General features: G+C 41.5%; 1 protein-coding gene across 1 annotated transcript; it reads left to right on the top strand.

Moving 5' to 3' along the window:
* Window positions 1–457: 457 nt before the first annotated feature.
* LOC137369937 (myosin regulatory light chain 2, smooth muscle minor isoform) lies at window positions 458–22,842 on the top strand. Its single transcript, XM_068031697.1, has 4 exons — window positions 458–567; window positions 17,577–17,778; window positions 20,443–20,604; window positions 21,809–22,842. The coding sequence occupies exons 2-4, from the start codon at window positions 17,595–17,597 to the stop codon at window positions 21,979–21,981; spliced, it is 519 nt and encodes a 172-aa protein (XP_067887798.1). The 5' UTR covers window positions 458–567; window positions 17,577–17,594; the 3' UTR covers window positions 21,982–22,842.
* The last annotated feature ends 1,344 nt before the right edge of the window (window positions 22,843–24,186 follow it).

Raw genomic sequence — 24,186 nt, 5'->3', positions numbered from 1 at the left:
GGCAATGCAGCTCCTCATTGACATCCAATGATATGACTGCAGCAACCCAACAAAGCTGTCTGACTCTGCAAACTATTTACACTCAACTCTGCTACAATGCAGCAGCCCAACGCGGGTGACGCACAGGAAATCCTCCTCTCCACCGCCTTATAAGGGTATGTCGCGCACTCCATAGCGCACACGTGATACCAAAGGAATGTGGAACCGGTCCGTCATCGACTGTACCACTTTCAATAGTGACAGAACTAGGTGGGGGGGTAATCTGTAACATTTGTCAAAAACCAAACGGCGCCATTAATTATAACACTTTAAAAGCGTGTACAGTGAAATAATTATATCATAACCAATATTCTTTCATGTAGGAATCGGCCTCTGGTACAGTATCATTCTGTTTGAGCCGTCTTTATGTAAGTGATTCCCCCCTCTTTTCGAGAGGGGTATGTGATGAAAGAGGTTGGGTTTATTTCCGGCGGTTGCCCGGGGGGTTGATAGTTATCAGGGAAGTGGGGCGGTGGCGTTAATCGGGTCGAAGAGTATCTGAGTTTTGCAGTGTTCTGTGTTTGTCAGGTAAGTCGTCGGCTCTCGCCGTTTTCCCCATGGTGACTGAAAGCTGGAGGTGCCGGCTTGTGACGCAGTAGAAGCGCGGTGGTAGCTGGGCTGTGAGTGCGGGGAGGGAGCGAGGCCTCGCTGGAAGCCTGTGGATGGAGCGTTGCGGCGGGCAGTGCGAGGCCCAGGGAAGGAATCGTTGCAGAAAGGGCTACCGTTAACCGGTCGGTGCTCAAGTCAGTTATATCACACTTGGCCTACAAACATTGGCCTGGCGTTGCAATGTAGGTCTTAACCAGGTTGTATTTTCTAACCTGTGTAATTTTTTTATTACGAAGGTGGGTGTCGTAACTTAATGAAGATTTTAAGCTATTCTGCAAATTGGTATTTCCTGCTGCAACGACGCCATTACATTGTATTCTGGGAGGGGCTGTCATTTCGTACAACGTAGGAACGATATTTGAAAAAACTAATTGAAGTGCCAGCAGACTGCTGCAATGTTAATTTATCTCTAATTTTGGTGTTTGAAAACTTAAATGTTTGGGTGACTGTTTTCAGACATGATTGCAAATATGTAAGATATCTTAAATGATGGATAAGGCTGAAATTTGCTATGTAGAAATTATGGTATGCAGCTGTTTCAGGTTGCCTAAAGAGCCAAATACTGCTGTCTTGCCTAGAGTGTTGCCAGTTTTACATTGTTACCTGCATTGATACTTCAAAAGTTTATTTTGTGGGATAAGTGCTGGCAAGGCCAGTGTCTGTTACTTATGCCTAGTTGTGCTGGAGAAGGTGGTTCTGTGTTGCTGCCTTGAATTGCTGCAGTCTATCTAGTGTAGGTATTAAGTGAAGGAATGGTGATATAGTTCCAAGTCAGGGTGGTGTGTGGCTTGGAGGGGATCTTGCAGGTGGTGTTGCCATGTATCTACTGCCCTTGTTCTTGGTAGCGGTCATGGATTTGGAATGTTCTGTTGAAGAGGTTTTGAGTTGCTGCAATGCATCTTATATATGGTATACACTGTGCCAGGGGGTGTAAATGTTTAAGGTGGTAGATGGGGTGCTTTGTCCTGGATGGTGGTGAGTTTCTTGAATGTTGGAGCTGCACTCAACCAGGCAAATCGTGAGTATTCCAATGCACTCCTGACTTTTGCATTGAAGATTGTGGACAGGCTTTGGGGAGTCAGGAGGTGAGTTACTGACTGCAGGATTCCCAGCCTCTGCACTTCATTGGCTGTAAAGTGCTTTGGGATGCCCTTAGGTTGTGGAAGATTCTATGTAAATTCAAGTTTTTATTGTCTACTGTTTACAAAAGCAATAACTGTGCCTGGAATGAATTTTGGTATTTATTGGTACTGCTGTTATAATCCTGGTTGACGGTACTACAAAAGGTAGCATTGTTGAAGGTGTAGCCTCTTTGTCCTACGTTGGCTGTTCATCCCAAATGAATGTAAAATGGTCACTTCAAATCTCCAGTCTTTTTCCTATGCCTAACATTCTCAAACCCTATAAACCTCAACTCTCTGTATAATTCTGGCCTCTTGTGTATTCTCCACACCTGACAGTTGGCATCTGCTTTTGACTTTCGGCCCGAAGCCATAGAATTTTGTCCCCAAATATCTCCCTCATTCTCTCCAAGACCGTACTTAAATATCACCTTTCACTGAGCTTTCATTGCTCCTCCCTGGGCTTGGTGTTCGTTTTTGATTATGGTTCTGTGCAGTGCCTTGTGTTGCTTTTCTGGCATCAAAGATGCTACTTAAAAGCTAGTTGCTGTCTTTTGCTTATATGCTTTAATTCCAGGCCTGGTCAGTTTGTTTTAAGTGAAGTAAAAATCCCATGGAGCTCCATGAGTTTTGGGCATCAAGAACTCTTATTACACACATCTGTCAGCCTATTTGCTGTTTTTGGGGCCTTTCTAAGGTCGTATCTGCTGAATATGTCTATAACTGTGCATATGCTCTACCAAAGCACTTTTTCTTTTAGAGATACAGCACTGAAACAGGCCCTTCGGCCCACCGAGTCTATGCCGACCATCAACCACCCATTTATACTAACCCTACAGTAATCCCATATTCCCTACCACCTACCTACACTAGGGGCAATTTATAATGGCCAATTAACCTATCAACCCGCAAGTCTTTTGGCATGTGGGAGGAAACCGGAGGAAACCCACGCAGACACAGGGAGAACTTGCAAACTCCACACAGGCAGTACCCAGAATTGAACCCGGGTCGCTGGAGCTGTGAGGCTGCGGTGCTAACCACTGCGCCACTGTGCCACCACTTAAATGTGGTGATATGCTTTACAAATCCAAATTTGTTTGGCTATTTCTTGAATTCTACCTACATTAGAATGTGCAATTTTAATTATTGTAAGGGGACAGGGGAAGCCTCACTGCTGTAGATAGTGCTGAAGCAGTAACTAAGGTTGGCACAAAAATGTTAATGATAGCTGTCTGGCTAGTTACTGGGCCAGTTACACGAGGAAATTCCATGTGCCCTTTCCGAGAGTACGGCTAACATGCTGGAGAGAGAACTTCTAATGAAAAGAGAAATTCCCTTGTCTCCTGGTGTTGGAGTTTGTAAACTACCTGATCAAGCTGGTATTTCCTTGGAGTTGTTGCTGACCGATCACTGCAACTTCACTGCAAATCCATTTGGATGCCAAATGGTTTTTCCAGTGCACTTGCAGCAATGTAATAGTGGTGGAACAGGAGCAGCTCTATGGAAATTCCTGACCCATGTTTCAAACCAGTACTAGCATTGTTCTGTATCCTTTTTAGCAAACAGTGAAAGTTTTTATTCATTTGAAATATGAATACCAACTTCAAATTAACATAAGCTGGCATGGCCTCGATATGCCAAATGGCCCCTTCTGTGCTGTAAATTGCTGTCTCTTGATTATACTGTACCATGGCTACTTGCTGTACTCTATGCTATTTGTGTCTGTTTATGGGTGTTTTGTGTGTTTGATTAACATAAGAATGAACTTTGGCTGCATTGGTGTTTTTTAGTCAGTGCAGTTAGCTGATGTCAGTTGAGCGATAGTTAAATCATTTGCTAACATTTACTTTCCAGTCTCTTTTTTGAAAAATGACCACTTTGATGAGGCACTGAAGACTTACAAGTGCCCAGCTGAGAATCTGTCTTTAAGGAGGGGGTGAGAAAATGACTTTGGGGTGGTTTGAGTGTGTCAAAGTTTATCCTTTTCTAATGCTCTTGGATTGTAGTTGCAGTCTTCAATTCTGTATGTGGTTACCAGTTAGAGGGATTACTTGGCTTTATTCTAATTTTGTGGAAATGTGATACAGGGTACTTAAACTTTATGGTCTTGTATTTGAATGTAAAAATGTTGTGAACTTGCATTAACTGTTTGAGTGGATTTGCTAACTATATCTATAAGCTGGCAGATAGAATATTTAATAGCCAGATTTTTGTCCAGTACAGAGGACTAGAAAAGAAACTGAGCCAATACAGCAAATTATATGTCGCTGCTGGAAAAGTTTGGCATTACGCATAGTGATTCTTCCAGGATGTGTTCACATTTAAATTAGGATGATGGGTATTAGATACTCATGAGAATGTTTGAGTATAATGTTTCTGAGAACCTTCAGTCACTAGGATGGCAGCTTTAGCAGAAAACATTTGGCAGCACAAAGCACAATGAAGGCACTGCCTACAAGGACAGTGAAAACAAATTTAACAGCCCTTTCTATACGGAATTGGATATATACTTAAATGTATGCAGTGCTATGCTGAGTCAGCATTTACACGATGGGCTGAATGTCGTCCTGTGCTGTATGACTCTTACAACATGACTAGAATTTTTGAATTTATTCAGGTTTATGAAGTTGAAACTGCATCCCTTTTCTACCAGTGAAAATGTTAGATCGTTCCTTGGTATTTAATAATCATTCTTAACATGTTTTAATACTCATTACAACTTGTTTGGTTTCTGACTAAGGGCATACTTTGGGCATATTTGCATCCAATGAGTTTTGTGAATCTGGTGGTTCTGCATTGGGGAAGTGAAGAGAGCAGAAGTAACTTGAATTAGGAGAAGCAACTGGGTAATGGGAGAAATGTGAACCTTTACAGCATTGAAAGGAGGGAAGTGATGAGTTTAGACTTGATTTGAATTAATGGGCATGCAAAGCATGTGGTGTAGAAATATGAACTATGTTCTAATACTATTTTGCATACCTATCACAGTGCTGATGTGCATGCTTTATTTGGGATTTAAAATGTTCAAGAAATGGTAGAAAAGTGAAAATTGTGCTGTTTTAAAGCTAAAACTTCTGTCCTTGTGTTTTTCACCCTTTGGGTCCGATAAATGCAGGTTATGAGCTTGACTCGCTTAAATAATTGCATGTCTTGGAGTTCTGTATGCTTGCTTAACTTTTTCCATCCCCCCCCTTGTGATGTGACACGCTATGTAATCTGCAACAAACAAAAAATCCCTTTTTAAGTCTGAAGTTTAAAAGAATAGTGTGGCAGAATCATGAAGGACATAAATTAAACCCTGCCATAAATGTGGCTTTAATTTCTTCACTGCTCTCCAAAATACTAGAGAATCCTTTCAGTTACAGACATTGTATTGTTAATTGAAAAGTCTACTTACAGTTTTAAATAACTGTTCAAACAAGTTGTTGTAAATCCTGTAAGTTTCTTCATTCAAAATTCAGCATTCGTTGGTTGGTATCTGCAGGGACTTGCCTCGACAAATGGTATAATGTAGCCAGAACTTTAGTTTAACACGCTTGTTTGAGTGGCGGGGGGAAGATTCTTCTGGAAGTCCACAACAAATATAAAATGAAGCCAAAGCAGCTGTTGGCGGGGTGGGGGGGGGGGGGGGGGTGGTGGTGGGGAGGTGGTGGTGGAGGGAAGCAATTACTCCAGTTGACCTTTATGTTGAGTTAAATTACTTCATGATTTGTAATGAAGTAATAGTTTTTTGGGGAGCGGCGCAGTGGTTAGCACCGCAGCCTCACCGCTCCAGCGACCCGCGTTCGATTCTGGGTACTGCCTGTGCAAAGTTTGCAAGTTCTCCCTGTGACCTTGTGGGTTTTTGCCGGGTGCTCCGGTTTCCTCCCACAGCCAAAGACTTGCAGGTTGATAGGTAAATTGGCCATTATAAATTGTCCCTAGTATAGGTATGGGATTTGAGGGAAGGTGGGTATGTGGTAGGAATATGGGATTAATGTAGGATTAGTATAAATGGGTGGTTGGTCGGCACAGACTCGGTGGGCCGAAGGGCCTGTTTCATTGCTGTATCTCTAAAATATTGGAGACATGTGCAGTTGTCTTGATTTAAAGCCCCTTCATATTTTCACTGCTCAAGCAGGAAATCAAAACCAACAACTAGCTCAATGGTGTACTGCACAACTAATAAAACCCCACCACTCCAGTATGTCACAAATGCAAGTTTTCTTGAATCTCCCCTTGGAGAATGTAATACTTCATAAAATTAACAATATTATAAAATTAAACCTCAAAACCAAATGCCCTTTTTTTCCACAGAATTGTTTTCTCTTTCTCCAACATCCCATCTGTGCATCATCTAAAGCTAGTTGAGCTGCTGACAAAATGTCAAACTGTCACCAATGCTGATTATCAATTACTCAGCAGATCCTGTGTGCCGCTAGTCCAAATTGCATGATTGTTTTTGATTTTTGGGCAAACAACTTGTATTAGATTGCACCTTTAACATTGAAGCACCTCAATGTTTTACTGTTGCCAGCAAAATTTAACATCACATGATCCTACCAATTTAGCCGAGCCTCCTTCATCCCAGCACCTATGCAGCATTTTTTTATAGTTTCAGTGACAAAGATCTTGTCTCGTCATTGGTTGTCTGAGGCGGCTTGGGTGAAGTAATTCTGTTAATGTGGTGTGCAAGTATTGTCTTGTTTCACAGGCATAAAGCAGGTTTTTTGGAATAACAGCCCTGAAGTCTTTCAACTTAGTCTACAGGCTGATGCCTCTTGTGCTGCAGAGCAGCTCTGAGTTTGCCAAAATTTAAGCAGGCTATACCAGTCCTGCACAATGCTCTTGTACAGATATAGACTTGTCTAGACAGGGTGCTAGCCAGCTGGGAACTTGTTCACTGTCTGAAATGTCGGCTCACCAATCATGCTGGTTGGGGTGTAATCCTTGCCCTAAGCTCGGTGGAAGAGTAGCGCTATCGTCTTCAGGATAATTCTGATGCCAAATTCTGGAAAGCTGTTGTAAGCTGGTTCATTGTTTGCAAATCATTGAGAGTGGGCCACAAGAGCACATGAATCAGCAAGTAGCAGTTGACCTGCAAGTTCTTAGAGCTCCTTTTATAGCTTGTACTCTAAGGTTGCTGTTAAGACAAGTGATTGAAAACTTGGTCAGAAGTAGGCTTTATGGAGTATCTAAAAGGAGGAAAGAGGGAGAAGTTTATGGAGGCAATTCTAGGGCCTATGCAGCTGGAAGTGCAGCATTTAAAATTGAAGGTAGAAGAGACCAGAATTGGAGGAGTGTAGATCTCGAAGGTTGTATATCTGGAGCAGGTTAGAGATAGGGGAGAGGAGGGCAAGGCATGGAGGGGTTTTGAAAACCGGTTTAACAATTTTAAAATAGAGCTATTGTCCAACTGAGAAGCAGTGTAGGTCATTGGCTTTGGGTGCTGAACAGGACTTGGATACATGAGTTTTGGATGAAATTAATTTATCCAGATTTGCTCACTTAAGGTGTTAACAATAAGTGTCATCCTACAAACTGATCACGAGCATAACTAAATTTTGCTGTACTCCATCTCTGGCTCAATAGATTAATGTATTTGCTTTATTGGGAACATCCAGGCTTTATTCCTCTTGTAGGTTAAGCAGTTTTCAAAATGGCTTTGTTCTATGGACGGTACTGACATTTGTCCCAAGTTGCCCTACCGTGGTGGTGTGCTGTTGTGTTGAACTGTTGCAGTGCTCGTGATGGTGCTCACACAATGGTGACCGCTACAGAAATTCAGAATTTAGCCCTCATAATGAAGGAATGGTATTCTCCCAAGTCAATATGTAATGTTCTTTGAGCACTTGAAGGTGATCTTGCTGCTCTTTGCAGCAGAAGTTGTACAGCTAAAAGTGTTAAAGTAAGCTTGAATTACTGCAGTGCATCCTTTTATATACACAATATACAGCAGACACATTGCACGGATGGTGAATTTTGAGTTTAGTGGCAGAGGTACAGATCAAGACAACTGTCCTGGATGTTGTAAGATTTGAGTGTTGCAGTTGAACATGTTCAGGCAAGTGGTGAGCATTCCACCACGTTTCTAATTAGTTAAATTGTGCAGATGCCCTCATGAGTCAGGTACCCAGCCCCTGCTCTGCATGTATTGTGGCTAGTCCAGTTTAGCTTCTGGTCCATGATGGTGGAGTTCAGCAATGGTGCTGCCAACCTATGAGACGGTTAGACTGCCTTGCTCATTGCCTGGCACTTCAGTGTGAATGTTACATGTACTTGTCAGCTCCTACCTAGATGTAGGCTGGTATGGTCTGCTTCATGACTGGGAGTTGTGAATGGAGCTGAACACTGTAATTCAGTGGCTTAATATGAAAGGGAAGGTCTTTTGAAACTGGTTGTTATGCCTTAACATTTCTCCAACTGGAAGAACAGTAGCCAAGGTTATGACTTAATGTTTGTATCAAGCGAACTCAGAAATGTGAGCAGTGGGTGAAGACAACTTTGAGCTTGGCTGTGTTGGCCTGTAACGCTTGCCAAGCTTGTATGTAAAAATTAGTCATTGTATATTTTGTTCATATAAACTGTAAATTATCTCTAGCATGGTACTATAATCACCCAGAATCCCTATTTCTCTCATTCTCTGTATAGCTTATTTTTTGCATGTCTGCTCTATTTCCCAGTTCCCTAGGCTGCCAATTTCAGTTTCTGCTGCCAGATTAATTTTTTTCCACTGTTACTGAGACAGTTAGAAAATTAGGAAGTAGACTGTTAAAGGTCTCCAATATACACACAAAGGTTGTAACTATAGTTGGATCACATGGGTCAGTGTTTCCAAGAAAAATTAGGCAAATTGACCTGGGTCACACTTCCTACTCTGACTACACCTGGCATCGACAGATCTAGAAGCAGATTGCGATCTGATTTTGAATGGAAATAGTGACTGCAATTAATTTGTTAAATGAGAATCCTTTTTAAATGTAAAGGAGTGGTCTAATGGTAACTGACCCAAGCTCTTAATTGGTGTTGAAGGGGGAGGTAAAAGAGCAAGTTTGCTTTGAGTGGAGATGTATTTGCAATCTAAGACAGCAGCTGGTTGTGTAAAGCAAGATATCTCATAACAATTGAGAAATCAGTTAATGGTTGAGGGATAAATGTTTGGACAAGAGAACCTTTCTGCTCTTAACTCATTTGCCATGGAATCTTTTCAGCCAGTTGAAAGATTAAATCTGGCCCATTTGCTTTCATTCAAATGATGCAACTTCAAGTCTTCGCTGTAGTTGTTTAGAAGTACTGGCGGATCATATCAAACATGTCCCTTCTGTTTGCAACGGGCAAGGTACAGACTGTACTAACCAGCCCATGTTTGCAAAACTCAAGTGTCGAACATTAGATTGTGATTGGACAACATTTTCTAAATCCAGTCTACAAGAATTATGCTGATAACCAATTTAAGATACAGTTGGGCTGGCAGTGTGGCACATTTACGCCTACTGGGAGCTACATATATTTATACACATGGCCCTGTTCTTTGCAAACAGAATATGCACAAACATTGCGCCTGTTTCAGCTGAACAAAATGTGACAGCCATTCGCTGGCTCATTGGTCAAGGCATTGGCCTGAGCAATCAGTCAAGCTACCTGGTTTAAATTTCAAAAGGCTTGGCAATTAACTCAGTCACTGCAAACCGTAGCATTCTCCATGGCAATGCCTCAACCAATCAGCATTCTCCTCTTGTGGTATGTTTGACCTTACATTGGTCATTCTTGCATATTGTCCTAATGAGTGCAAGCCGAAAAGCTTTGATATGTCTCTATTTTCAGCAATACTCAATGTTCACTATAGCACTGAAATGTCAATCTAGACTAGGAGGAAGGATCTCAAAACTGAAGAATTTAACTTCATTTGTTTTCCTATGCCCTTGGGACCTAGTAAATAGGCTTACTTGCAAGTGCCTGTTCCAGAGATCAGTCTTCTGCCAAAAGCTTTGACAATGCCAATCTTAACATACCTTCCACTGAACCCAGTGTGCAATGACATGCTTGCACTTTTATAGCATTTCTAACTTTATTAGTTGTCATGTACCTTCCAGTTCTCAACAGATGCCTATTTGGTAACATTGTCATTTAAGAAATAGATGGTGTTAGTTGATCAATAATATAGTTTGGAGTAGCAAAGTGAAAATGAATACCTTCTCTGGAAAAGAGCTTTTGGCTTGGTCACTCGTTCATAGGTAGCTTATCTTTTTTTGTGCTCTGCTTTATGGCAAGTTTTTGATCCAGCAGAAATAAAAAGGAATTTGAAAAATGCAATATGTCTCCAGTTTTGCAATTTTGTTTAATCCTTACTCAATCCATATACCCTGCAATCTTGACACTTACTGCTGTATGAACCATTTGAAAAAACCTCATGACCATAACCACTAGATCAATGCAATAAATAAAATAGGCATAGTTTGCAACATGGGAATTGGAATTGATTTTTAGTACTAGTGCAAATCTTATTGTAGACCGTTTTTAGTGTTGCTTTTGATTAGCTTTAGTTAACTTCCTGATTTTTTTTTTCCAGGTGAAACTTAGACTTTGGTCATCCTTGTCCCATTGACTCTGGCTCCAGAAATAGTACTACTAATGTTCAGTCAAGGTGACTGTTCAGTTTAGTGAGGGAGTGCTTCACTGGAAGATGTCTGCCATTTAATAGATAAGATGTTAAGCTAAGCAGTTTTCATCCCATTGGTCAATGTAAAAGATCTGTACTTTTGCATGGCAGAGTCCTCTCCCTGGTGTCCTGACCAATGATCCCTCCACTAACATCACTAAAACAGATTATCTGGTCATTTATTTTATTCTCTACTTGCAAATTGCTGTATTTCCTGTGTGACTACACTTCAAAAGTACTTCAATGACTGTAACATAGGTAATGTACACAGCAAACCACTTTCAAAGGGAGTTTTCTGGTTGAGAAGTAATTGATGTAGATTTTAATATTTGGACAATGATCTCTGCAGGCCATTTGGTGGAAGATATTTTCCTGTTGGCATTAACCATGGAATGCTTGTTAGCTGATGTCTTGCATGCTACAGTTGGCCTTCCCCAGGCTAGAAAGAGTGAATAAAATCAGTTGGGTTTTCCACTTGTTTCAATGTCTACAGATGTTGTGACAGTACAAGATCATGGATTGGTTACAGCACAGAAGGCTGTAACCAATCTGTTGTCTGCTCGCTCTCCAAAAGCAACTTGCCTACTCCCACTGTGCTGCCTTTTTCCTGTAGCCCTGCAAGTTTTCTCTTCAGATAATTATCCAAGTCTCCTTTGAAAGCCACAATTGAATCTGCCTCCATCTCACTCAGGCAGTGCATTCCAGATCCTAACCACTCGCTGCATTTAAAAAAAAAAAAAATCATGTCTCACCAAATCAGAGTCCACTGGTTCTGCATCCTTTTGCCAATGGGAAGTTTCTTTCTAGTCTATACAGAACCCTCATGGCTTTGAACATCTCTATCAAATGTCCTCTTAATCTCTTTAAGGGAACATACGCAGCATCTCATCGCTGGATTCATTTTCATGAATCTTCTCAGCACTCGTCACATTCTGAAGTGTGGTGTACAGAACTAGATGCAGTTCTCCAGTTGAGGCCGAACCAGTATTTTAGATAGGCTTATCATAACTTCCTTACTCTTGTACTCTATGCCCGTGTTTATTAGACTCAGTAAAACATGCATTCAAATCTTCCTAATTGCTTGCTGTTTCATAGCTTATAAGAGTTTACTTGGAAAAAACATACTGGCTACTGAGTTCTACCTCGTGGCCTTTTTTTAAAGTAGAAGTGGGATATTTTTAGTGGAAGAAGTAAACTGGCAAATCTTGGGTCGATGCTAGTAATATCCCACAACCAAAAGGTTGTGGACTCTAGCTCCACTTTAGGACTTGAGCACAGAATCCAAGCTGGCAGTTTTGAGGGAGTGCTGCAATTTTTGAATAAACAAATCAAGGTACTGTATCATATGTAAAGATATAAAGATTAGTTGGTACTATTCATTGAACAAATTTGCCTAATGTCTGGCCAACATTAATCCCACCACTTGTTCATTTTCTCTAATTGTGCGACCTTTGGAACATAGGACCTAGGAGTAGGCCATTCAGCCCTTTGAGCCTGCTCTGCCATTCAATAAAATCATGGCTGATCTGGTTGTGGTCTCAACTCTAATTACCTGTTGCTGCGCCCCCCCCCCCCCCCCCCCCCCTCCCAATTTGCTCTGAATTTGCTGTTTCATACAGTGATGAAACTGATTACTGAATTTCATAGGCAATTAATTGGCTGCAAAATGCCACAGCAAATCTATGAAAATTAATCAAATGCTATATAAAACGTTTGAAAGTTTTATATAAAAGCAAGTTTTATCCTTTTCATACAAATGTATTTTTCATCTTGTAGGAACATTGCTTTTTAATTGAAAAGCTGATTCCAGAACAATTGCATGTTTTTGGGAAAATTAGATAAATATTTGAATCAGAAGTTGAGACTGTGGGTTTTATTAGCAGTAGAATTAACTTTAGCAGAGGGCCAGCTGATAGGATCAGCCAAATAGTCTTGTGTTGTAAACATCATGTAGTTAATCAGATTTGTGTTCAGTTCTGGTTTTCTTCTGAGTGTCTTTCCTAGTATAGCACCATGACAATTTCAACTCTGGTAAATTCTACATAAAATAGAAGTGGCAATGTACATCATTTATACATTGGAATCCATCTTTAACATAGGAGCATGGGAACAGGAGCAGGCCATTCAGCCCATCGAGGCTGCCCTGCCATTAATACAATCATGGCTGATCATCCACTTCAATGCCTTTTTCCCACACTATCCCCATATCCTTTTGTCATTGGTATTTAGTAATCTGTCAATCTCTGCTTTAAACATACTCAATTACAGCCCTCTGGGGGAGAGAATTCCAAAGATTCACAACCCTCTGAGTAAAGACATTTCTCCTCATCTCTGTCCTAAGTGGCTTCCCCCTTATTTTCAAATTGTGTCCCCTGGTTCTAGACTCCCTAACCAGGGGAAACATCTTTAAAAGGGTAAATGCAGTTAAGCATTTTGTAAGTTTCAGAGATCGCTTCTCATTCTTCGAAACTCTAGAGAATACAGGCCCAGTTTCCCCAATCTATCTATCTTAGGACAGTCCTGTCATCCCAGGAACAAGTCTGGGGAACCTTGGTTGCACTCCCTCTATGGCAATATCCTTCCTAAGGTAAGGGGACCAAAACTGTACGCAGTACTCCAGGTGTGGTCTAACCAAGGTTCTATACAATTGAAGCAAGACTTCACTACTCATGTACTCCTAGACTCCGAGCGCGTCTACCCTGAGGCACAGTGTGGCTTTCGTGCAGAGAGATCGACCGGTGACATGCTGTTCTCCCTTCGTCAGATACAGGAGAAATGCCGTGAACAACAGATGCCCCTCTACATTGCTTTCATTGATCTCACCAAAGCCTCTGACCTCGTCAGCAGACGTGGTCTCTTCAGACTACTAGAAAAGCTTGGATGCCCACCAAAGCTACTAAGTATCATCACCTCATTCCATGACAATATGAAAGGCGCAATTCAACATGGTGGCTCCTCCTCAGAGCCCTTTCCTATCCTGAGTGGCGTGAAACAGGGCTGTGTTCTCGCACCCACACTTTTTGGGATTTTCTTCTCCCTGCTGCTTTCACATGCGTTAAAGTCCTCCTGAACAAGGAATTTTCCTCCACACAAGATCAGGGGGCAGGTTGTTCAACCTTGCCCGTCTAAGAGCGAAGTCCAAAGTACGGAAAGTCCTCATCAGGGAACTCCTCTTTGCTGACGATGCTGCTTTAACATCTCACACTGAAGAGTGCCTGCAGAGTCTCATCGACAGGTTTGCGGCTGCCTGCAATGAATTTGGCCTAACCATCAGCCTCAAGAAAACAAACATCATGGGGCAGGATGTCAGAAATGCTCCATCCATCAATATTGGTGACCACGCTCTGGAAGTGGTTCAAGAGTTCACCTACCTAGGCTCAACTATCACCAGTAACCTGTCTCTAGATGCAGAAATCAACAAGTGCATGGGAAAGGCTTCCACTGCTATGTCCAGACTGGCCAAGAGAGTGTGGGAAAATGGCGCACTGACATGGAACACAAAAGTCCGAGTGTATCAGGCCTGTGTCCTCAGTACCTTGCTCTATGGCAGCGAGGCCTGGACAACGTATGTCAGCCAAGAGCGACGTCTCAATTCATTCCATCTTCGCTGCCTCCGGAGAATACTTGGCATCAGGTGGCAGGACCGTATCTCCAACACAGAAGTCCTCGAGGCGGCCAACATCCCCAGCTTGTACACACTACTGAGTCAGCGGCGCTTGAGATGGCTTGGCCATGTGAGCCGCATGGAAGATGGCAGGATTCCCAAAGACACATTGTACAGCGAGCTCGCCACTGGTATCAGACCCACTGGCTGTCCATGTCTCCGCTTTAAAGACGTCTGCAAACGCGACATGAAATCCTGTGACATTGATCACAAGTCGTGGGAGTCAGTTGCCAGCGTTCGCCAGAGCTGGCGGGCAGCCATAAAGACGGGGCTAAAATGTGGTGAGTCGAAGAGACTTAGTAGTTGGCAGGAAAAAAGACAGAGGCGCAAGGGGAGAGCCAACTGTGCAACAGCCCCGACAAACAAATTTCTCTGCAGCACCTGTGGAAAAGCCTGTCACTCTAGAATTGGCCTTTATAGCCACTCCGGGCGCTGCTTCACAAACCACTGACCACCTCCAGGCGCGTATCCATTGTCTCTCGAGATAAGGAGGCCCAAAAGAAAAGATACAATTGAAGCAAGACTTCACTACTCCTGTACTCGCATCCTCTTGTGATGAAGCCTAACATACCATTAGCCACCTTTAATTCCTTGCTGCACCTACATGTTGGCTTTCAGTGACTTACTGATACCCAGGTCCCTTTTCTACATCTACACTTTCTAATCTTATTTAAATATTTTGCACGTTTGTGCCTCATACCAAAATGGATAAGCTCACATTTTTCCACATGACATTCCATCTGCCACGTTCTTTCCCACTTGCTAAGTCTATCCAAATCCCCTTCAAGCCACCTTGCATCTTCCTCAACACACACACATCTAGTTTTGTCATCCGTGAACTTGGAAATATTCCATTTGGTCCCCACATCCAAATCCTATATATTGTGAACAGCTGGGGCCTAAGCACTGATCCCTCAGGTACTCCACTCATCACAGCCTGCCAACGCAAGAATGACCTGTTTATTCCTACTGTCTGGTTTCTGCCTGTTAACCAATTCTTAATCCATGCCAGTATATTCCTTCCTATCCCATGTGATTTAATTTTGCTAACTAACCTCCTGTGGGGGACCTTTATCAAAAGCCTTCTGAAAATCCAAGTATACCATGTCCACCGACTCCCCTTTTATCAATAGTTGGTAACATCCTCAAAACTCCAGGCTCACATGTTGACTATGCCCAATCAAATTGTTATTATCCAAGTGTCCATTTATCACATCCTTTTCGAATAGATTCTAGCATCTCTAGAATTTTGGAAGATCACCAGTGCATCCACTATCTCCATAGACCTCTTTCAGCACTCTGGGGTGTAATATCCAGTCTTGGGGACTTCTCAACCTTCAGCCCCATTAATTTCTCCAATACAACAGTCTTATAAATACTAATTTCCTTTAATTCCTCGTTCTCCTCCCTAATCCCTTGGATCTTTAGTTCTGGGAGATTTCTTGTATCTTTCTCATTGAAGACAGACAAAGTAATCATTTAACTTCTCTGCCATTTTTCTATTCCCTATTATAAATTCTCCTGACTCTGCCTGTAATTGACCCACATTTGTCTTAGCCAGACGTTTCCTTTTTGTGTACATATTGAAGCTTTTACAGTCTGTTTTTGTTAGCTTACATATTCTCCCTTTTTCAGTTACTTCAACTCAGCTGTGATTGCTTCACATAGTGAAGCTTTTTGCTTTTCTTTGGCAAAGAACAGTTTCTACTATTAAGCCAAAACATTGTATCTTTAATGCTACTTTTAAAGCTACTTGATGTAAGGCCAACTAAGATTTTACTTTCCGGCAGATTCTAGAGTAAGACTATATTCTACAGCATACATTTCTTTAGATAAAACTTGCTTTAAGATTTAGTCTTGCTTTAGCTTCGTTTAAATGAGTATTAAGTGTTCATACTCTGTTCTGCCTGAGGATGGGTAAACTGCAATACATGGGAAGCTCCTCTTCACTCCAAGTTATAGCTTTGATAGTGCCAGCTATTAATGTTAAGTGTAGAAATATACTGTGGAACCAAAATTGTGTTGAAATCTGCATGCATTTAATTTTCTTGCTACTAGGAGGCTGAGCTGGGCAGGTAGTAGGCCTTCCTCTAGTAATAAGGTGTGCATGAAGAATTTAATGCTTTTATTGGCTATTGCGCCTGCTCTTGCAGCTGTTATGTTGTAATTCCTGTATCCACTTTCTTCAGATGCTTCAAAACTGGCTGTTGTAACTAGAGCTGGCCCGACTTGCTAAGTCTGAACAGGCCAGTAATACAAAGCTGCTTGTGTGGCTGATGGTTGTACAACTAGTGGTTAAACTCATACCTAAAGCATATGCAGAAAATACCATTTCTATAGATACTGCTTCTGATGAGTGGGGCCTTTCTCCCCACCCACCCACACCTTGTTTTTTCAGTGCTGTTAACATCAGACCAGCTATACATGAGAAGCAATTTACAGTTTTGGGACACTTGTTCAGAGAAAGTTGCCTGGTGTTTGCCTGTAACTAATGACAAGGTGTTGGTTGTGAAGTACTATATGAACGATCGAGATTTCATGTCCAGATAATTTATTCAAGTCTGAATAATCTAATATGGGACAGAACCAAGGTTGCATAACATCTTCCTACATTCCAGAATTTGTTTTTGCATTTCTGATAGTTTGTGCTTTTTCAATCTCAGGCCATCTGTGCTAGTAAAATTTTGGGTAAGCCAGATTTTATATTTATAGAACAAAACTGACTTCAAACCTAATAAATCTAATCTGATAAGCTTGAGCTTTTTTTTTTAGACTTGTCTTGCGCCACACGCTATCCCCCAGTTCGGGCAGCACAGTGGTGCAGTGGTTAGCACTGCAGCCTCACCGCTTCAGCGACCCGGGTTCAATTCTGGGTACTGCTTGTGTGGAGTTTGCAAGTACTCCCTGTGACTGCGTGGGTTTTTGCTGGGTGCTTTGGTTTCCTCCCCACAGCCAAAGACTTGCAAGCTGATGGGTGAATTGGCCATTGTAAATTACCCCTAGTATAGGTAGGTGGTAGGGGAATTGAGGGAAGGTGGGGATACGGTAGGGGATTAGTATGAATGGGTGGTTGGTCGGCACAGACTGGGTAGGCCGAAGGGTCTGTTTCAGTGCTGTATCTCTAAATAAATAAAATAAATAAAAGAAAGCTGGTTGAGGGGACAGGGTGTGCATTTGCTTCCTTGTACTTTGTCCCATTTCTCACTTTCCTTGTGCCTCCTTCAGTGAAAGGAGGCAAAACTGTTGGCTTTTTTTGGCATTCTTTCTTTAACAAATAAGATGTCAGTTTTATTCTATCTAAATCAAATATATTAACTTTCTAAGTAAGGAAAGCGTGCATATTTTGACTTGGAAAATATCTGGCTCCAGTTCAAATTTAAGTCCCTAATTTATATCTAAAAATAAAAGCAATGATGGAAACACTCGGGTCTGGCAGAATCTGGAGCAATTCAGGTCAATGACCTTTCATCAGAACTCTGTGTAATCTCAACTGTTTTTCTCTTAGATACAATACCTAGCCACCATGTCGAGCAAAAGAGCCAAGGGAAAGGCCACCAAGAAGCGCCCTCAGCGCGCAACCTCCAATGTATTTGCAATGTTTGATCAGTCACAGATTCAGGAATTCAAGGAGGCCTTCAACATGATTGATCAGAACCGTGATGGTTTCATTGATAAGGAGGATTTGCATGACATGTTGGCTTCACTTGGTAATTAGTTTTTACTTTTACTGGTAAATATGTATGTCAAAGATAACAAATGTACTATGGCAACTTAAAAATGAAGATACTTTACAATGCTTTCCACCTTCCTCCTTCCTTCAAGTTGTAAATAGTTCAGTAGTACAGGACTTGAGTATTGCTGAAAATAGAGACTTGGGTAAGAGTAATGAGCTGCTGGGTGATATATATGACAGGGTTCATCCTCACAGCTTGCTGCATTCACATATGTATGGACTGCCCAAGACACGTCATTTCCCTCTACGCTCTATCTTATCCCTGACTGGTTCTGCACAACATGAATTGGCCAAATGATTGGGTAAATTGTTGCAATCAGTTTTGAGCAAGTTCTCCACATGCACAGTAAAGGATTACTTTACATTTGCGAAGACCATACAGGGCTTGCATATCGATAGCAATGCTGTGTCCAATGTGCTCAGTGCTTATTTGACATTGCTAGCCTATTCAGTGTACCACTTGAGGAAATCCATAGATATTTGCACTGCAGCAAAACATCATTGTGGTCTAGATCCTCCACCATTGCGTGAAACAGTATTCATTGAACTTGATTTGGCAACTCGTGCAGTTGAGTTCAGATTTAATAATCGTGTATGCCTGAATAGATGGTGTTGCCATGGGATCCCCTCTAGGCCCAGCTCTCAAACATCTTTGGGTTCTGAGAAATGTCTAAGGGAATGACACCTAACCTCCTACCTCTTGCATTTTTCCGATATGTTTCCTATATTTCAATCTGCAGCTGCATGCAATAATTTCCTTACATGTCTTAATGAGCGCCATCCTGTGCTCAAATTTACCTTTTGAAATGGAGCAGTCAGATGAGCTCCCTTTCCTTGATGTACTAGTTGAGAAATCTGCTTGGGGGTTCTCGACCACAGTCTACCGCAAACCTACCTTCACTGGTCAATACACACGTTGCGATTCTTACAGTTCCGTGTGCTATAAAGATTGGTCTTATCGGCAACCTCGTAAATAGGGCCCAAGCCATTTGTTCACCATGTAAGCTTGATGCTGAAATAGGGCAAATCAAAGACATCCTGTGTGACAATGGCTACCCTGATCACTTCTCACTGTATATTGTGCAAACTTATGGGCCTAAGGCTGTCATTTTTGGCCCTGAAAAGTGCCCAGTCTACCTCAAAGTACCTTGGAAAGTAATGTATCCAACAAATGAAGCTAGCTGTTTGACACTGCTACTATGTGTGGTGTTCGCCACTAACCAGATGCTGCAGTTAAGCCAAAAAGACATCCTGCCTGTATCACAAATGAGTAATGAGATATGAATTTCAATGCCAGTGTGATGCTAGGTATATAGTCCATGTGTTGCCAAGACATATGGGCAGCACAGTGGCGCAGTGGTTAGCACCGCAGCCTCACAGCTCCAGGGACTCTGGTTCGATTCTGGGTACTGCCTGTGCGGAGTTTGCAAGTTCTCCCTATGTCTGCGTGGGTTTTCGCCGGGTGCTCCGGTTTCCTCCCACATCCAAAGACTTGCAGGTGATGGGTAAATTGGCCGTTGTAAATTGCCCCTAGTGTAGGGAGGTGATAGGGAATATGGGATTACTGTAGGGTTAGTATAAATGGGTGGTTGTTGGTCGGCACAGACTCAGTGAGCCGAAGGGCCTTTTTCAGTGCTGTATCTCTAAATAAAATAAATAAGACAGGTGGATCGTATCAAACATGTATGTCCCTTCTGCTGTTGGCAATGGGCAAGGTACGGACCGTACCCAAGCAGCCCATGCTTGCAAAACTCAACAGTGTCCAACATTAGATGTGATTCCACAATTGGACAAGATTTGCTAAATTATTATGCAAAGAATTATGCTAACCAATTTAAGATTCAGTAGGGCTTGCAGTGTGGTGCATTTGCGCTTACTGGAAGCTACATATATTAAACAGGGCCCTGTTTGCAGTCAGAACATTTACATACAATGCGCCTGTTCTAGCTAAACAGTGAAAGCTGGTTCATTGGTCAAGGCATTGCTCTGAGGAATCAGTCAAGCTGCCCGGTTTAAATTTCAAACAAAGCCTGGCAATTAACTGTCAGTCACCATAGAGTGGTGCATTCTCCATGACGGCGTCTCTACCAGAGTTCACTTGCCAACCAATCAGCGCACTCCTCAGTATAAAGTTATTTTCCCTTACATTGGTATTCTTGCAGATTGTCCTGATGAGTGCAAGATGAAAAGCTTCGGCATTTCTCTATTTTCAGCAATACTAATGTTGTAAAGTTATAACTGTTTCATTCCACAGGTTTACTTATCAGGTTTACAATGCGTTTTTTCCCCTCAAATATTGCATCCAGCTAGTGCTCAAAGCATTCCACATAGAAATCTTTGGTTTTGTTCTTCCAGGAGCTTAGTTTCTCCAATGAGTAATTTGAGTCATGCAGATTAGTAAGATTCCTGTATTGTTAATGATTTCAGGTGAGGAGCTAATGGAATACTCCAATTAGTCTCTGCATCCCTGAGTAAGTTGTTATACTGCAATGCCTGGACAGGATGAGGTTTGGCTGATCTTTGTCCTCTTCCTCCAGTGCAAGTTTGTAAACTTACACCAATTTATGCATAAATCTGTTTCTCTCCATGTTTCTAATGTAAAGTAGCAAAACATTTTGAATATCTGAATTCCCTACAGGAAAAAACCCAACTGATGAATACCTAGAAGCAATGATGAATGAAGCCCCAGGGCCGATCAACTTTACCATGTTCTTGACCATGTTTGGTGAAAAACTGAATGGGACAGACCCTGAAGATGTAATCAGAAATGCCTTTGCATGCTTTGATGAAGAAGGAACAGGTGAGAAAGTGATAAAACTGCAGGAGGGGCAGTGATTGCTACAATTGACCTCAGCATGTTGGAACCAGGCAGAAGCTTTGTAGATTTTCACACGTTTTTGTCATCAGTGAGCCCCCTTTCCCTGCTGAAGCATTCTGATATGTAGATATTGGGGTGTAGGCCTTCTGGCCCCATGCCCCATCTTCCTGTTTCTCATTCTGTCCACAGGGCAGTCCTGGCAGCTTTGCCTGTTTATATATGGGTGGGTACATCCAAATTACATCCTATTTCCTGGCATATTTCCAGTTTGAATGTTATATGGGCTATCTATCCACTTCAAAGTAAACATAAGGGCCCTCATGGGTCAAATTTCTGAGCCCAGTACTAGGAAGACTTTTTTATTCAGGCAGCTCAGCAGTTGCTGTCACTGGCATCCTCTCACTGTGGCAACCTTGCCCCATCCCCAACAGAGGCCTCCAGTCTAAAACAACCCCCTGGCTGAGATGTGGCGAGTGAACTCGAGTTGTAACATGTAAATACCCTGGAGCTGGACAGACAGCTGCAGTCAACGGCATCTCCATGGTGGATGGAATTCATGCCCCATCTTCATTCACAAGTCAAAGATTAGCCTTGGGTGGGGTGAGGTTTAGATTTGATCATGAATCACATAGCCTTCTGACTCCCACTGAGCTCAAGTACAGGATGACCTTTTGAATACTTAGAGGCTATACACTGGCAAAAGGATCTGCCTTCAGTCAGGTGGGGAGAGAAAGATAAAATTTGGAAGGGGATAGGGATAAGATTAAAGCAAATTCTGGGTAAGTGTCATCTTTGTATTTTCATGTGCCTGTAATTTTCCAGGACCCTAAATTTTCAGTATAAAAGCCTACTGTTGAGTGAGCATTTCTTTTCACCTTGCATGCCCTGGCATCTCTGTGGATATGCACTGTAAATCTTCCTGCCATACTCTGCATCTAAGCTTCTGACAATATTGCTTTATAACATCATTCGGAGCAATCTGTCTCTTATTGGATTATAAACATATGGTCCCTTGTGTTGTATTGACGTCCATTTTACTTGTAGGTTTTTGACCAGTGTGCAGAAAGTTCTGTTTCTAACCATTCACTTGTGATTCTTGTGCAGTTTCTTTTCTGTTCAAGGAAGCATTTCTTGGAATCAATGGAGTTTCAATGGAAGCCTTTATTGCAACTTTTCTCTTTTGCAGGCTATATCCAGGAAGACTACCTGAGAGATCTGTTGACGACAATGGGGGATCGGTTTACTGATGAGGAGGTGGATGAACTTTTCCGTGAAGCACCAATTGATAGCAAGAGCAACTTCAACTATATTGAGTTTACCCGCATACTGAAACATGGTGCTAAGGACAAAGATGACTAATGGAATGTAAACTATGAAAAAAGCTGCTGTTCTTTTACTTTGCAGAATTTATACCTATTGGAACATTGCATGCCTTGGCTCTCTAATAAACATTGCTTTTTTCATATTTATATTTTTCCAGTCATGTTGGCATACTTTGCACACATTTGGCATAAGTGGAAGATTAATGGCAGGGAACAAAAGTATAGACACAGAACACTTGATTAATGGCAGGGAACAAAAGTATAGGAAGACATCATTAAGTAAAATGCCATGTCAGAATTCCTGATGTTTCAGGTTTTTTAAACATACACTTTTTAAAATTCATTGTCATCTAATGTGTGATTTTGCAGTACTGAAGAGAAAACATACCACACAGTCCATATATACCTGGTTTATGTCCAACTAAAACATTGAGTATACTTTTTAGACTAAATGAGGGTCTGTCCTATAAAAGGTTGGTTTGGTTAGAGATCATGGTATAGTGGTGATGGTAAGCTTGATATGTAGGTTTGAGCCTGAGCTGTTTCATGTGTTTGGCTTTCCATTCTCGGAGCTATATTTGCTTAAATATATAAATGTCAATAAGATGCTAATCTAATCAGATATTTGGCAATACTTGTGGATAATTATAAAGGGTATGGAAAGAGTAGTAAGATATATCTTGAGATAGTTTTTCACTATCTAAAGGACATGATTTCAGTTTAATGCACAGACTTTATTCAGAAGCTTTCCGTCCTAAGGTAGCACCAAAGTGTCCCTGGTGACTATGCAGATTGGTGTAGATCTGTTCTGCCTTATTCTTGATCATACTTTACATCCTGTTCTGATTTGAGTGTCCTTGTTATCAAAATTTTGACAAAATAAAGTTCGAAATTTGAATGTTTGTTGTTTCATTTAGTAGTAGATACTTGAAGAGTTTGAGTCAATTTTTAAATGACATTATAATCTGATCATGTGGATCTGAAACAGACTAGAATTTGGTGTAATCACTTCTTCCCCCATGCATTTATTTCTGGCTCTACTGATTTTATTTACACTTCCTGATTTGGGTGGAGTTGGCTTAACTTCAGCCAGGAAGTGGGAGAGCACCACAACAATAGGTTTCAATATTAAGTGTTAAAAGGAAAACCACTAAGGTTCCTGCTTGATTGCCAGCTAGCGACTTGCTGTAAAACTTCAATTGGGGCAGGCCTGAACATGGCAGAAGGAATTGCAAACAGCAGTTTGCTGCCATTGTTATAGTTGCTTGTCTGCAGTACAGTCAGTTGGGTGTCTGATTGCAAAGCTGCCCATTGACTATGAAACAGTATCCATTGAACCTTTTTTTGAAGTTCAATTAATGAGAATCTTCAAGTTCCACAATCTATATATTTAGTATATTGGATATCTCCTTAATTTTTCTTTTAAAAAAAAAAGACTCCTCCAGCAATGGGAACAGGATTTTGGAAAACCTACAACCTACTGCTTGGGAGAAGTATAAAATGTGAATTGTGTAGATTTTTGTAGCCACAACCTGTTTTGAGATCTGTCTGAATTTGGATAAAGACCTGTTATTTGTTCGCAACTACTTAAGAAATCAAGTCTGTACAACCCTCGTCTACAACACATTGGAATTTTAATCTTTTGAATGCATTATAAAGGCACATTTACCACCTCTTACAATCTTGGTTCAGTGTGTGGGCTGAAAGGATGTACTTGTACTAATAGTTAACAAATTTCTCAGCCCAATGTCTTTCTGTACTTGCAGCCGCTGAGTCATACTTGAGATGCCTGCGTTAAGTTCTTGGCGGCAACCTATTCTCACTAATTTCACAAAAGTGAACACTACTGATTCGCTGGTAGCATAGAATAGGAGAGTCCCTGGTTTATTCTGAGTCATGCTGCACTAGCAGACATCAGCCATGCTACAGTAAAATGATTTAATCTCAGCTGGAGAGTGGATGTTGGAAAGAATACTGGAGGGCAGTCAATGCTTAGAGAAATATTTCCCAACTTTTGGTACCTTCAGGAGACATTGAGGGGTGGGCAAAATAAAAGGAATGGGCCTGTAATATATTGGTGTAAATTAGAACAATTTTCCTACAACTATAGCCTCTGTTCAAAGATCTGCATGTTTCTAATTTTATATTTATGAACAAGGGTTTGTATAACCCTTTGACTTTTCGAATCTCATAAGTAGTGCAAGAGAATTTAGACCATGAAATATTTGTCATCTAGGATAAT

This window comes from Heterodontus francisci, chromosome 5, assembly GCF_036365525.1.
Source record: "Heterodontus francisci isolate sHetFra1 chromosome 5, sHetFra1.hap1, whole genome shotgun sequence".
In the NCBI taxonomy this organism is placed as follows: domain Eukaryota; kingdom Metazoa; phylum Chordata; class Chondrichthyes; order Heterodontiformes; family Heterodontidae; genus Heterodontus; species Heterodontus francisci.
The sequence above is the reverse complement of the archived record's forward strand: the minus strand, read 5'-3'. Positions and strand labels throughout refer to the sequence as shown.